The 16,543-nt window shown below is 41.0% G+C and overlaps 1 protein-coding gene across 1 annotated transcript in view; it reads right to left on the reverse strand.

Annotated features, from left to right (window-relative positions):
- Positions 1–16,543, reverse strand: part of Cfap69 (cilia and flagella associated protein 69) — a 69,839-nt gene that overhangs the window by 47,579 nt on the left and 5,717 nt on the right. Inside the window, exons 2-4 of the mRNA XM_006987160.4 lie at positions 14,146–14,205; positions 12,340–12,405; positions 1,894–2,003 (exon numbers count right to left, since the gene is read on the reverse strand). Coding sequence (XP_006987222.1) covers positions 1,894–2,003; positions 12,340–12,405; positions 14,146–14,205 — 236 coding nt within the window. The remainder of the gene's footprint in view (positions 1–1,893; positions 2,004–12,339; positions 12,406–14,145; positions 14,206–16,543) is intronic.

Raw genomic sequence — 16,543 nt, forward strand, 5'->3', positions numbered from 1 at the left:
AGCTATTTGAATCTCCTGTGCTGTTGACATATGACATATTTACACAAATGACTTCCAACTCACATCTTTCAAAAACATTTACCAAATAGTTGGAAAGTGGCATTGAGAATTGTCATATGTGGCCACAGACTACAGGGGTTAATCTGAATTTAAAAGTATATCAAGGCAAGTTACAAAGAAAAAATTTTATAATTTCTAGGAGGACTCATTCCTATTCCATTAGAATTAAATTTGGAACAAATAAAATGATCTATTATCTAGTTGAATGATGGGCATCTAAAGATTTTTAAAACTAAAACTCTAAATATCTTGCCCCATTTTTCACTTTTCTACCAAAGAAGATTACTATAGGATAAAGTATTGGGGTGTGGGGGGTCCAACCGAAAAGGCTGTGTAGAAAATAAAAGCTTACTGGAGACCAAAGAAGAAAAGCTTGATGTATTTTCAATTTTTTAATCTCCAAAATTTTCATAATCAGGTGAGGACTGGGTGTAGTGAAATGCTGAATACAGGTGGACATTTGAAAGGTAAGAAAATCAATAATGTAATAACTTCAAAAGGAGGGAAAGGGAGGAACACAGTTGAAAAGATTTGTAGAGACACTCCGCAGCCTGAGAACCAGCTCTATGCAGCAACGACACTGAGGTAAAACTGTGAACCCAGGCTTTCAGGACCCACACAGCACGACACACCAAGGGCTGTCTGTGATCCAGTCAAATGTCAACATGTAAATGAATTGTTAGTTCCTTGGAAGCACTAGAAAAATCATTTATTTCCTTATTTATACAGTCTCTATTAAAAAGGCCAAGCATATGCATTTGGTAAATTATTCTTCATTATTTTAGTATGGTATCAAAATTGCAACAAAAATTTTAATTTTACTGCTGCTAAATCTAAGACTTGGAATTCCATATATATATACTAATAGTGTCAGTTTGCTATTTACAACATTAAATTGGTAGATAGGTTTAGAAGACAAAATCATTTCTTTCCAAACAAAATTATTTTTTCCAACTAATAAGTTTCTTCTACTAACACTGCAGTGACCTGAAAGTAGCTATTTAAACATATATCTAGAACAGCCACTATGTGGCAGCAAAGAAGCATTATATATATATGTGTGTGTGTGTGTGCGTAGTTTCCAGAGCTGGTGTAGACACTACAACAGAGGACAAGGCATATTAATTTTATAACTTTTACCTCTAGTTTATATAACCTGTAGTGTGTGTGTGTGTGTGTGTGTGTGTGTGTGTGTGTGTATACACAGAATTTTCTCCCTCATTCAAAATTGCAAAATCAAATGAAACTCTACATAGAACTTAATATATTTGTGAGACTGAACTTTTCCTAAGAAAGAGAAAAGAGAAAACCAAACTGAAACTAAGTAACACTCAGTTTATTTAAAGATCCTCTCAAAAAACTACAGTTTTTTGGTTTTATCTGCTGCTCACCAATCACGTGATAGTAACTACTTACAAGAAAGTATTTTATACTTTAATTTAATCTCTTCTGTAGCAATCTGAGGTTGCAACATTTGAAATAATAACTGTCCAACTATCACCAAGTTGTTTGTTTTGCTTTTTAGCTCTATATTACACACACACACACACACACACACACACACACACACACACACACACACACTTTTTTTCCAGAAAGGATTTTTCTGTATAGCCCTGATTGTCCTGGAACTTGCTTTGTAAACCAGGCTGGCCTCGAACTCACAGAGATCCACCTGCCTCTGCCTCTAAGTGCTGGGATTAAAGGTGTGTGCCACCACAACTGCCCAGCTAAACTCTGTATTATCAATACACTATATATCTAATACCTTTGTAATACAAAATAAAGCATGATGTCATATGTAGCAGTACAAAGTAAAGTTAAACAACTTACCCACACAATTTTATGAGTTCAGATGCAGGTTCCACAAAGCAGGGCTGCCTTTCAATTTTATCTGCACACAGTCCCAGGATTTTAAACACCTGTGCTAGGTCCCTTAGAGGCTTCAATGTTTTGTTAAGAAATAAAATCATCATCGATTTATAAACACATGTCAATGGGCCTTTCCCCAAAAAAGCTTATGAAATTCCATCTATCTTGCTAACTGTGGTAAGCATTATTTTAATTATTTTGGAGTCTAAAGAGAAAAATTTATAACTATTTTTTGCAACATTATTATTTTTTGTCTCAGTAACCTTTATTTCAACCCACAACACAGACAGAGCTCAAATCCTATTTTAATGTAGGACTTTATTTCGTTCAGATGCATTTTCTTCTAATTAGCATTAAATTGGTTGGGATTTTATTTCATTTAAAACTCACATAAAATCAAAATATACCTCTTCTATCTTCAGATAAAAACATATTCTATTTTGCCTGTTTAAAAAAGCATGATTACTACAAAACTAAATTTCATTGATTTTACTTGGTGGCTAAGAGATCATGGTGGTTATGACTTCAGGCTCTGGGCTGCACCCTATTTTCTCTAGCTTTGCTGAGAGTGTCTTAGGTAAGGATGGGAATGCCTCTGTTAACTTCTATTATGTAGCAATCACCTCTGAACAGAAACATTCACTCCTTAGGGAGAAGAGGCCTTAGGAATTTAAAAATCTTACGAGCTGAAATTTATGAGGGAGGTGTATACAGGTTGCAAGGATGTAGCTTTGTGAGTTCTCTTCTCATTAATGATGGAGTGTGTCTTCTGGTAACGCAGCTTTCTTTGAGTCATTCGTGGCCCTGCAAGTCACCCCAGTAAAGTCACTAAATTAGGCTTGGGTAGAACTGTTTATTTGGTTTGTCATCAGTAATTTATCTGAGTAAATAGGTTCTGTTCATGTCTCCCCAGGAAAGATCACAGAACACAATTGGTATCTGAACAGGAACATACAGAAGCAACGAGGTGTTGGGGCAGAGTGACTGTAGGGTCCCTGCAATGTGTGATGAGACATGCCTCTGTGCTAGTCAGTTTGAAGGCAGAGTCCATGGGGACAACCCAAATACAGGTACTTTTCTCCATGTCATAAGGGATGGTGTGCATCCTTGTTGTAGTGGTGGTTGCATGCTCCCTGAGATGTGTGAAAGAACACACAGCCAAGGCTGAGCTGTCTCAGAATGGAACACCCTTGTGGAGGGATGGGGGGGGGGGTCCAAATCAGTCATCTTCTTTTATGAGGTATAGGAGAGGTGTGTCTCCTTGATGAGTGGGATCCACTGTATGAGTACTGCATGAGTACTCTGGCAACAGTTCAAGGACTAGAGATAGCATGACAGTCCCCCAAGAGTAGCACCCATGACACAAGACTGTCAGCAAGCTGTGCTGACCTCGGCATGTCCACTGCTACATGTAATAACATGTGCAAATAAGGCAGACATGGCTGCTTAATAGACAGTGCTTGTTTAGAGGAGGAATTACAAAGGGAAGGGGCATGCAGCTATCACCCTCCACATTAGCCTCCGTTTGGTGAGTAATTCCTATGGCATTCCTACCAAGCAGCTGGAAACCAAGAGCCGTAAGTCATGATGAGGAGATGGAAGGGAAAGAGAGCATAAGTCAGAGCTGTACTAAAAAGTCATTCCTGAGGTCCAGGAACTTAGAGCTTGTGGGAAGAATCCAACAGCGGTGAGGACAAGAACAAAGCAGAAGTGATAGAAGATACCTCTCAGGTCTGACCCTTAATAGAAATGAAGGGAAAACCTATGACCCAAGATGCAGATGAGGGCCTTAACAATGCACAGTGAGGAAGGACACGGTAGAAGTAACAAGGCACATCCCTTGGGTCTGACCTTTAATAAAGACGAAAGGAAAATCCATGATTTAACATGACTTAACAATGGACGGTGAGGAAGAGAACATCGTCAACATGATAGAAGACCTCCCTCCGATTTGACCTTTAACAGAGAAGGGAAAACTCATCACTCAACATATAGACAGGAGTCTTAATAACGGCCCAGTGGGAAGAAGGATGATAACTGTGTACTGCTCGGCACCTGAACTGCCTGGATTGGGAAATTCTTTTAAAGGAGTAATGACAGAGCCTGTCATAGTTTGCTCAAAGGCGACAGGACATGGGAGTGGGTGGGTTCAGCCTGAGGACCGTGGCTGTGGAGAAGCTGAGTAATGTGACTATCCCTCTTGGAGAAAAAAGCTGCACAATCAGAGGCAAGCTGAGGAAAACCAGTTCCTGTTGGGCTGACTCATTTGCCATTAGGGACATTTGGTTAGTGCTGGCTCAAGTTCCCAGGAACACCAGGAACTGGAAGATAATAGAGACAGGCATTATTGAGTGTGAGAGAGGTATTTTTCAATGACTCATTCCAGACAGAGATGTGTTTGATAACTAATGTTTTAAAAGGTTGATTTAGGAGGGACCTCATGTGGCTTTCCTGAGCCCTATGGTGAAGATGATCTTATTGATTATACAATCTTATAGAGATTATATGATCCTGTGAAGGCTCTGGTGACCTGACTTATGTCGGCACACAAATGGGGTCTGCATGCAACTCAAGTACGCAAGTTGAAAAACAAAACAACAAAACCTGGAGGAGACTAAAGGAGGGCAAAGCAGACAAAGCGGCCCTCGCGGACCTTGGCTACTCTAAATCAAATGCCGTGAGATTTGTGTCCAGCCAGAGTTCCTAAGGAAAATGACAGGAGCTAAATTCCATGCTGATGAACTTCTAGAAGGCTTTAAAGTCTGAAAAAGTTCATAGAAAGCATAGAGGATAAAACAATTAAGATGCAAAAGACTAAGCTTGTACCAGATGAATGTGAACTTTGTTGTCGGGGAAGGCTCTGGAAATGTTTTAGGGTCCACATGCAGCTCCTTCCTTCTTTATCTCAGAGTAGCAGTCCTTTATACTGGAAGAAAACGATCATGACTGATGGACAGTCATGCAGACAGAATTTATCTTGTAAAAATATCATCACCCCAAATCAATCAATTTTAAAGTTCCCAATAATATTGAAAAATAACTACTAATAAAATTAAAACTTGGACATTTCTCTGTTAGGAGATTTTATATATATATATTTCATGGTTTCACTCATGGCCTCATTAAATGTGCCATGTTGTAGATGAATAAATTCTAAACTGGTGGGGAAAAAAATAAACTTGTTCCAGGAGGCAGACAATTAAGCCTCCAGATGAAACTGTGTACCGTTCTCCCCGTAAACAGTATGCTGGGGGTGAAGATCGTTTGCCTATCCTGAACCTGTAACAATACCCAGGGCTGGCTGGAGGGAGAGGCAATAGCAACAGCTGCAGCCTCAGTTTCAGCCTGGAGCCTGCTGACCCAGGGAACCAGCCTGAGCGGCAGATGAAGCAGGCCTGAACACAACCCTGCTCCTCCGTGACTTGGGTAAGTCAGAGCAGTGGGAGCCGGCCCTGCCTAGGATTTGTGGGTGAGTAGTTGCTCAAGATGCTCAGGAGGCCCATGGCAGTGCCACAGGATGAGAAAGAAAATTGTGGAGAGTACCTACGGATCATGGAGGGCTTAATGGGGCAGGTCTCTGTCTAAACTTCTGTACCCACATTGCTCTTTTGACTAAACAGTTGATACAGGTGATGAAATCTCTTCATGTTGTATCAAACCTTGCTAATGTTTTACTTTTATATTTCTCTATATGCCAATTCCTGAGTTACCTGATACTTGTTTGGAATAGATAGTGGTTGGCTTTCAGAGACCCTGTCTCTCCTCTATAAGAAGGTTTCATTGCATGGGTAACACAGTATTAATGTCTGAGCATCTTCGAGACTTGGAAACTGAGTAAATACAGAGTACGAGGCTACTTGGCACAGACAAGAAAAGCCTTTCCCCAACTGCACACAATGTGGTTCCCATGAGCTCATGAATACACGTATTACATGTAATACACTTAAAGTAAAAAATATTTAATGATCAAATAAATAACAGCTTAGAATTCTTCATATCTTCAATAAAATATTATTTAATAAGTGAGGAAAAATACTATTTTTAATGAAAAGTCCTAAAAGAATTCATGACTATACTAAAATAAATGGTAAAGAATTTTTTTCTAGCTAAAGACTGCTGTGGACATCGCTCTATATAAATAAAACACTGATGGCCAGTGACCAGACAGGAAGTATAGGCGGGACAAGGAGAGAGGAGAATTGGGGAAACAGGAAGAAGGAGAGGGAGACACTGCAGCCACCGTGAGAAGCAGCATGTAAAGACGCCGGTAAGCCACCAGCCACGTGGCAAGGTATAGATTTATAAAAATGGGTTAATTTAAGATATAAGAACAGTTAGCAAGAAGCCTGCCACGGCCATACAGTTTATAAGTGATATAAGCGTCTGAGTGATTATTTTATACGTGGATTGTGGTGTAGTGGGTAGCCATTCCAGCTTGGATCTGGAAGCTCCAACCCCCATTGAGACTCTGGCAACTGTCACGCCTACGAGGCGGGGCGAGGGGAGGTGCTAGAAACCTAGGAGCTGGATGGGCAAGCGCTCGCTCTGGGCGCGCTCTCTGCGCCTGGACCCTGGATGGTGGGGATTGATTGTGCAGAGCTCCAGAGAACACCGCTGGATTGCTATACGCCTTCCCCAGACCCCCCGCGACCTATCCATTCTTTCATTTGTAAGTCATCCACTAAATAAATCTTCCTTTTAACTACGTGGAGTGGCCTTTATAATTTTCCCCAATATTGTGGGACTGCAGGGCTTGGTGGAACCTGGAGAGAAACCCTCCAGCAACAAAAGACAGATACCTAGATTTCAAAAAAAATCTAACACATCAGAAAGTATCTGAGTAATTATCACACACACACACACACACACACACACATATACACACACACATACACACACACATACATACACACACATACACACACATACACACACACATACATACACACACACACATACACACACATACATACACACACATACACACACACATACACACATACACACACACATACACACATACACACACACATACACACATACACACACACACACACACACACACACACACACACACACACACACACACACAGTTTTGAGACAGGGTCTGTGGACCCACCTGACTTGGAATTTACTAGTTTGCACAGTGATTTCAAATTTCCAGTAATCCTCAGCCTCCCAAATGCCAGGGTTACAGTAATAAGCCACCATACTCAGCAATATTCCGTTTTCTTTCTTTAGTTCTTTTTTTTTTGTTTTTTTTTTGTTTTTTTTTTCAAGACAGGGTCTCACTATGTAGCTCTGGCTGTCCTAGAATTCACTATGCAGACCAGGCTGGCCTTGAACTCAGAGATCCACCTGCCTCTGCCTCCTAAGTGCTGGAAATAAAGGCATGCGCCACTACATCCAGCAATATTCTTAATCCTAAGATCATATGGTATGGATTTAATGTGGGTGTCTCTCAATTTTATGTAGAGTAGTGGTTTGAATGAGAAATGTTCCCCATAGACTCATATATTTCAACATCTGATCCTAAACTTGTGGTAATGTCTGGGAAGGTTTTGGGGAGGAGCCTTCCTTGGAGAACTGCAGATGGGCTTTGGGGGTTCATAGCCTCACCCCACTTCCAGTTCTTGCACCCTGCTTTCTGCATGTGGTTGAAGATGTGACCTCTGGGCTCCTCCTGTCAGGCCTCTTCACCATTGTGAACTCACCCTCCTGAACGGCAAGCCGAAATAAACTCTTTTTCTGTGAATCACTTTGGGTCACAGTTATCACAAAATGTAATGTCAATGGGAAAACACAACTCTCACCTCAATGGGGATAAGAGACAGTTTATTCTGGAGTGAACATTCTATGAGTGAACATGGCCTGGAACACAGCTGTGGTGTCAAATTCCATGTTCCATTCTGGAAGCAGTTTATATCAACAGGACAAAGAAAATACAAAATCCAAGCACTTTTCAAGTACGTTAGTGGAAACATTAAGTAGGTGGTTACAGCAAAGCAGAGAAATATTGACCATGGGGCTCAGAAACCATACGATGACACTTGGCCTTTCAGTCGGTGGAAACCACAGCTTTATTAAGTTAATACCTTCCAAAAGGTTTTTAATCTGTTAGTCACAGGATGTTAGGTCCACACAGAGATGGGGAAGGAATGGCTATTTAGGGAGCTAAAGATCACCCAAGATAAACTGTAATTAGACTCTGGACCTATAATGTTCCAACCTCTTTATGGTCATTAAACTCTAATCAACTAATCAGCCTGACAGAAGTTTCCATTTGAAGGTGTACTGTCTTTCTTTTGTTCAGAGTTCCCTGTTTGCCAGCATCACATTTTATGCATGTGGAGGCCACATATCATTTATTAAATATTATAGTATGTCCCTCATAGCTAGGAAGACTCATTCCTCAGATCTGATGTAGATGGGGCTGGGTAGTAGGCAGGACAATAATTTTCAGGAGAGAGGAACAGGTAGTAAATCCATTAAGAAAGAAACTCCTGAATTCTATCAGAGCTATTAGCGATTGAGATCTGAATCTGCACCCCCAACCTTTTCACTTTTGTCCATCTATAGCTGATGTAACATTTGCATGTAATATATAATTAGAATTAAAATAATCAAAAACACTGTTTTGAGTGAATGTAAATGATAAAGGAAACACAGACACACACACACACACGCACGTGCACGCGCGTGTGCACGCGCACACAGAGAGAGAGAGAGAGAGAGAGAGAGAGAGAGAGAGAGAAGAAGAAGAAGAAGAAGAAGAAGAAGAAGAAGAAGAAGAAGAAGAAGAAGAAGAAGAAGAAGAAGAAGAAAGAAAGAAAGAAAAGAAAAGCCATTCCCCAAAGCCATAAGACTGCTAAATAAAAATCTAATGGCGGGGTAGGCTACTTTCCTGTGAGTTACTGGCCAAGGAGTTTTCTAAAGTGCCCAAAATCATGAAGGCTATTGCCACTGCTACTGGCTGCATGCTAGAATTAGACAGCAAGTCCATATTGTTGAAGATACTGCATGCTTTGGTCATAGGACATGAAGAAATTAAACTGAGACTAAACTGGAAACTTTCTCCCTACTAACTGGCTTTTGTAGTGTCAGAGGCGCTCTGCAGGCTGCAAAAGGAGACCTGTAATCAACAGTCCTCCCTAGCTATGCATACTGCGAGTACTGCAGTGCCAACATTCCATGAAAAACACACCCGCTAATGCAACAGTGGAACACCTGTTGTGGATGCAACCAGCTGCTGTTTGGTTTAAGGCCCATTCCACGGAGGAAGTCCACATCTGGAACCCCACTCCACAGAGGAGATCCACATCTGGAACCCCACTCCACGGAGGAGGTCCACATCTGGAACCCCACTCCACAGAGGAGGTCCACATCTGGAACCCCACTCCACAGAGGAGGTCCACATCTGGAACCCCACTCCACGGAGGAGATCCACATCTGGAACCCCACTCCACGGAGGAGGTCCACATCTGGAACCCCACTCCACGGAGGAGGTCCACATCTGGAACCCCACTCCACAGAGGAGGTCCACATCTGGAACCCCACTCCACGGAGGAGGTCCACATCTGGAACCCCACTCCATGGAGGAGGTCCACATCTGGAACTCCACTCCATGGAGGAGATCCACATCTGGAACTGACAGCCAACTGGAAAGCCCCTGGCTGAAAAGGTCACAGGTCTCAGTGGGGATGCAACTACCACTGTCTTGTTAAATAGATGGAATCTGCTTGTTAAATCACCTTCTAAACACTTCTGATTATGTCTGTAGATTGCTGCTGCTGTCAGCCTTGGTCAAAAAGGGAAACTTTCTTTCCGCAATGGGTGTTGTACGTCAGAGACTCATAAGACATCAAACTTCTGAGCTGACTTGACTGTTGCTCAGGCATAGTTGCTCAACACTCTGTCACAGATGAGGGAAACTAATCCAACATCTGTATCACCCCATCCAAGGATCAAGGGAAAATACAGAAGGGAAGGCAGAAAGAACGTAAGAGCTGGAGGAAGGGGTGCAGTGCTGTGTAGAAATTTCCTTCAATTGAAGCATTGTCTCCTGGGAAAAGGACAGAGGTTCCTAAGGCTCAGGAAATAAACAAAACTTGACCAGCTTAGAAAGTGGGAACTTACAAGATTCATGAATTCATGAAGTCCCTCTCCAAGGTTGTATTAGACATACATCTGCTGGGAAAAGGAGACTCTGCAGCTGGCCAGATGCCTGCAAGCTCTGCAGGAAGCTTCAGTGATGCAGATCTTATGAGTCATCACTGGGGGTGGGCATTTCAGTGCCCGCAGCTGCCTTTGAGTCATCTAGACTCCTGTTAAGCAACTGTTCCTGCATACTTCTGCAAGGGACCACAACAGACTCACAACTAGACTAAGTAGGACTGTTCCTTTGGTCTGTTATCAGTGGTATCTAGGTAAATAAGTGTTTGCTCACGTCTCTCCAGGAAACGTCTCCTAACAACTTCCTAGGGAAGTGATCTTTCCCTAATTTAACTTTATAAAGTATCACAACACATAAGCCAGCCTATTAAAGCTGTTCAGAGCTACTTGCTACCAACTGTCTATCCTGAGGAAAAACAATCATGAAGGTGCTGAGGTATCCAATTAAACAGGGGAAAAAACACTTGCTAGTAGACTTCTTTGGCTACCAGTAAGTAGTACTTAATATACACAAGCTTTCAGACTGCTCCAACAGATCCTCATAAAACAAGGCTACTATAAAGAAAATATTTACAGAAAGTTATAAGATGTGTCCATTTCTCTTAGTGGAAAGCTTAAGATGTTTTGAACTGGAACAAGATCTTATTAGACGGACATCTTCTTTAGACCAAATCAGAAGACTGTCAGCAAAGAGTCAGTCCAGTTCCACCCAGAGTAGGGTCTATGGACCTTTGCCCTGGAGTTCAGAGTGCAGAGAGTGAAGGCTGACTTTTGTTGTTGTTTTGAAACAGTGTCATTTAGCCCAGGCTGGCCTTACACTTACTACATATGGAAGCTGGCTTTGAATTCTTGATTCTCTAGTTTCTACCTCCTGAGTGCTGAGGTTACAGGTATGAGTCACCACACCTGACTTGAGAGTAGGCATTTTAAAACATGTATAACAACCTAATGTAACTGTGAAACTTTTATTATACTTTTCAAATCATCTATATACAAAAGTTTAAAAAGCAAATAGTTACCAGCATAAAATTGGTTATTACACACAAATAGATAGCTTTTAGGTGTGAGCACTGGTTTCTACCTGTTGTGATAAGGAATTATTATCTCATCTGATCTTCTTAATAACCTACTGAGGTGGGATCATTCCTATTTCATAAGGGAAGAGCCGATAAGATAGTAATCAAGATGAAACTCGCTATGTATACTGGCAGAAATGAGGCTGACTTGGCCCTTCTAATCATATTAGTGGCTTTTGAATCTATAGGAATCGACATTATGCAGAGTTAATAACAATATAATGGAGAGAATGACAGTCTCCTCAATGGTGCCATGTCTCTGTCTCAGGAACCTTTGAAGAGGCTACCTTGGATGGCAAAGAGACTCTCAAATGCAGTTGAGGATGTTAGAGGGAAATTGTCCTTATTAGTTTCTGTCAACTTGTCCTCTGCGAAGAAGGAACCCCACCTGAGGCACTGTCCCCATAAACTAGCCTGTAGGCAAGTCTGTGTGGTGTTTTCTTGATTAATGATAGCTGGAGGGCCCAGCCCGTGGTGGGCAATGCCACCTCTAACTAAGCATGTGGTCCTCTGGTCCTGAGCTATACAGAACAGTAGCTGAGCAGCCACGGGAACAAGCCAGTGAGCAGTCTCCCTTCATGATCTTGCCTTCAGCTCTGCCTCCAGGTTGAGTTCCTGCCCTATTTCCTTCTATGTCAGACGTAAACTGTAATCTGAAATAAACCCATTGATCCCCAAGTTACTTTTGGTCATGGCTTTTTATCATGGAAAAACAAGAGCAAATGAAGACAGACTATTATACTAGATTATCCAGATAGGTTCAGTTGTAACCATAGGGGGCGGGGTCTTTATAAGGGGACATGGGAGACAGGAGTGTCAGAGGCAGGAGGATGAGAAGCTACAACAAAACAGAGGTGACAGTGATGTCACTGAGGCACCAGTTCCGGAGCCAGTGGTCTGCAGGAAGCCCGCAGCAGGTGGCAAAGTCAAGGAAATGGCCCTCACCTCCTTCCTGGACCTTCAGTGTACCAGTCCCTGCTGACACCTTGACATTGGCCAAGTGAGATGAACTCTGAGCTGCTGATCTCTACAGGTATCAGATAACAAACTTACATGGCTTGCGACACCTTGTTACTGGGTCAAAAGGAAGGAATCTAGTACATTTCCCAGTGTTTCCAGATGAATGAAATGAACACGCGCGCACAGATATAAAGGATACAAATCCATTCTGATAACAGTGCACCAGTTTCTTGACACAATCAAGTTGTTTTTCTTCTAAGTCATCCTAAAACAAATGGGCTGTTAGTTCTTTTGTGTCATTAAATTAAGATTTTAAAAAATATATTCAGTGTATAGACACATTAAAATTACTAAGTCTTACATAAAAAGCAAATGTATATATGGATACAGTACCACATTAAAAAGAAAACGAGATGGCTCAGAGGTTAAGAACACTGACTATTCTTCCAGAGCACCTGAGATCAATTCCCAGCAACCACATGGTGGCTCACAACCATCTGTAATGAGATCCGGCTCCCTCTTCTGGCCTGAAGGGATACATGCAGGCAGAACACTGTATACATAATTAAAGTAAAATTTTTTTAAAAAAGAAAGAAAACAAGAAAGGCTAAATATAAGAGGAAAAAGAAGAACTGAATTCAGTAATGGACATGAGTTTTCAGAGGAAATAAAGCAAATTGGTTTTCTATTAATCTGTAATGCAGTTTTTGTTTTTGTGATGGATAAATACATAAAATATACTAAAAACTGAAACAAAATTTTATGTGAAGCTTCACAGCTTCTGTTCTGAATGCCAATTCTGATTGTTCACTGAGTCATATAGACTTTCAGTGTAGTTAATACTCCTCTACACAGTAATGTGTTTTCAAAACTTGTGTCAACTAAAAACAAAACCCCTGATATGTGTTGTTTTCTTTCATCTCACACTTATTGTATATGTGTGTGTGTGCACATACATGCATTCTATGGCATGTACGAGGACATCAGTAGACAATATTCAGGGGTTTGTTCTCTCCTTCCACCATGTGGGTTCTGGGGATTGAAATCAAGTAGTCAGGTTTGACAGCAAATGCCTTTACCCAGTGAGTTTTCTTGCCTGCCTCTACCCCCTTTCAAATTAACCTGTTCATGAAAAGTGCAATCACTGTCTATATTTTCCATGCTGCCTTCAAAAACAACTAATAGGAACTCTCCACAGTTTGAATGCAGATATATCTGCAATTTAAACATTTAAATTCACAAAAAGTAGTCATCAAAAGATAAATTGCTCTTGGTGGTTTTTATTTTTGTTCCCTAAAAAAGTAGAGACTAAAAATGTTAAAGCAATAGCTAAATGTTTGTGTTTACTAATCATAGGATGTTACTTTGTTTTGGTGGTTAAACCTGAGTCAATCTATTTTCTATTTATTAAAAAATGTGCATTCCTCACGCCTTTAATCCCAGCACTTGGGAGGCAGAGCCAGGCATACACAGTTACTATCTCTTTTCCCAATACATTTTTTGAGGTTTATATAAGAATATTTTCTTTGTATTCTCATCATTTTTCTTAAAACAAATCATCTTTGTATATATATATATAAATCTGTCTACATGTCCAGATTAAAATTTTCTACTAGTTCTTTAGTGTCCTTTTGGTACGGTCTCTTCTCTAGTCCTACTTGGAAAGAATTATTAGCACAGGACAGATGGCTCTTTCTCTACTCTTGAGGTATTAGCCCAAGATAGACAGTCTTTACTCTTGAAGTGTTAACCCAGGATTGAAAGTCCTTTCTCTACTCTTGCAGATCCTTCTGATTATAGCCAATATGGTTGGGTTTGACCCTCTTATGAAAACAAATTGGTTCTCATACTAAATTTAAATTCCTTGAATATAAAACATATATTGTGGAGAAAGTTTTCAACAAAAGAGATAAACAATATTCACATTACAGAGAATGCCTATTATTGTTCAGGGAAATGTGAGTCTCTGAGATAGCAAAGTAACTTCTCCTCAAAGGTTACTCACCTTATCAGTCTCTTCAAGGAGTTTGATGATATGATTAAGGTCCATGGGCTTGAAAATACCCTAGGAACACACAGCTCTTACTATTCCACCCCAGAGGAATAAAGAAATTAAGTCAAGCACACACATTCCCACACCCCCACCCACAACCCCACACACGCTCTTTGAAATTTTCACACAGTGCATCTCAATCATATCTGTACCCACTCCCTCTCTCCACCTTCCCAGGCCCCTTTTCCCCATTGTATCTTCCTTCCTGCTTCCAGTTCTTTTAATGTTTTTATAACCCACTGAGTCAAATTAAAGCCACCCATATGCACATGGCTATGAAGTTATTAAATCAGGCATGGGCAACCTGCCAGAGGTGGCCCCTCAAAGAAAAGTGACTCTTAGTCCCATAGTAGCCACCAATCGCTAATAGCTCCTCAGCCAGGGGTGGGGCCTTGGAGAACCTCCCAATATTGTTAACCATAATTGTTAAATTTGCCGTTAACAAATAGTTTGGTAAACATAATTTTGCCCTTGGAGATTTGGAGTTTTAACAGTGCCTGTCACCTACGGTTACTGTCTCTTTCTCTGTTCTTCCTGTGTTTTCAGATTTTATGGATACAAATACAGCTAATGGCAAATAGGATAGGATAGCCTTTATGTTATAACTTTTGAAATAATTGCTTTGAGGGTTAGACAATGGTACTGAAATGGAAAATTGGTGCATGAACTTTTTTTATTCAAATTTTCTTCCTCACATAACCTTTCATTAAAAAATGGAAAGCATAGGCAGCGGTGGCACACGTCTTTAATCCCAGCACTTGGGAAGTAGAGCCAGGCTCTACTCTGTGATCTCTGTGAGTTCAAGGCCAGCCTGGTCTACAGAGTGAAATCCAGGACAGGCAACAAAACTACCAGAGAAACCCTGTCTCCACAAAAAAAAAAAAAAAAAAAAAAAAAAAAAAAAAAAAGAAAGAAAGAAAGAAAGAAAAGAAAAGAAAAAAGAAAGCAGCAAGGAATTCTTTTGTGTTTATCCCACACCATCACTTGATGTTGCTCTGTACACATTCTACTTTCCCAGCCTTCCATAAGTTTTAATTTGCAGACTCTATGTTTCAAGTATGACAGGCATACCGTCCTGATCTCAGGTAGCTATCAGCATGGAATCATACAGAAGGCTCTGGATGTCATACAAAGAACTTAGGAAGCCATGGAATGTTTTGAGAGTGAATATATAAATGGACAATGGTCAGACTTGTTTGTTGACAATTACTTATGTAGTCTAGCTTGAACTCAGGCCCAGCCTGAAAATCCCACAGCAATCCATGAAGGCAAGCCATAACTTCTACAGAAACATGCTCAGAAAAATCAAAGTTTGGTCACTGACTTCCAGCTGCTCTACTGTTTACCTCCTGATTTCAACTCGGTACCAATCAGAGAAAGCCAAAAAGAAACAGCCAGCATAAAATACACAATTATGCTTCACACTGCAATTACATAGGACGCCCAGCCTCCAGCCTACCTCACGCTTCTCCATGGCAACCATTTCTAATCATCACAACACACCCTCCACATCAAGCTTTTGTGCCAGTCTTGCATTCTCAGCCCAAAATAAGCAATGCCAAATGACTCCTTCCCAACAGCAAGTGTTGACTAAACAGTCTCTGTCTGATCAGGGTGGTCTTCCTCAGGATTTAGCCAGAAGAATGAAACAATGAAATTATTACTTTTTTTTTTCAGTGCGGTGATCTAGAGAGAGCTATACTCAAGGTAGAAAATTAGTGTGTAACTTCAGCAACGGATGCAGACCACTGTAAGTGGTCTCAACACCCAGGAGGTCGAGTTTGCAGGATCTAATAAGTGACTTGATGCAAAGAGGAAAGAAGAAAAAAGGTGAGGGTGAGTTGCTGGCTTGAGGAATGATAAGAGACAGACAGTGCTGGGAAGAGGTTTGTACTGGGGTGGAGGAGGAGCTCTCTCACGGGTTTCTAGTGACGTCATGCTACTGGCTGATGACCCCACTTCCCATCTTGAATATCAGCTGCAGTCTGGTGTGAGCATCAGGACACCTGATGAAACCTGAGCACAGGCTTCTGAATCATGAACTCAATGTAGTAACTGGAGGTTTGGGGTACATTAGACAACTAATCACAACCCAACGTTGCATGTCCACACTGTGTCAGGCATTATTCTAGGTGCTAATGGTATGAAAGGAAAGACACAAAATCTGCTTACATAAACAATATGCTGGGGGGGGCATTAAGTCAATAAGTTCTATAGAATAAGATATGATGACAATGTTCTAGAGAAAATTAAATGGCTATAAAGTACTGGCTTCCTAGAGAAGTATCATTTCACACTCAGCAGTCAGTGAAGGACTGACTCACAGAGAGGGTACAATTTTAGCAAAGTC

Source organism: Peromyscus maniculatus, chromosome 3, assembly GCF_049852395.1.
Source record: "Peromyscus maniculatus bairdii isolate BWxNUB_F1_BW_parent chromosome 3, HU_Pman_BW_mat_3.1, whole genome shotgun sequence".
In the NCBI taxonomy this organism is placed as follows: Eukaryota; Metazoa; Chordata; class Mammalia; order Rodentia; family Cricetidae; genus Peromyscus; species Peromyscus maniculatus.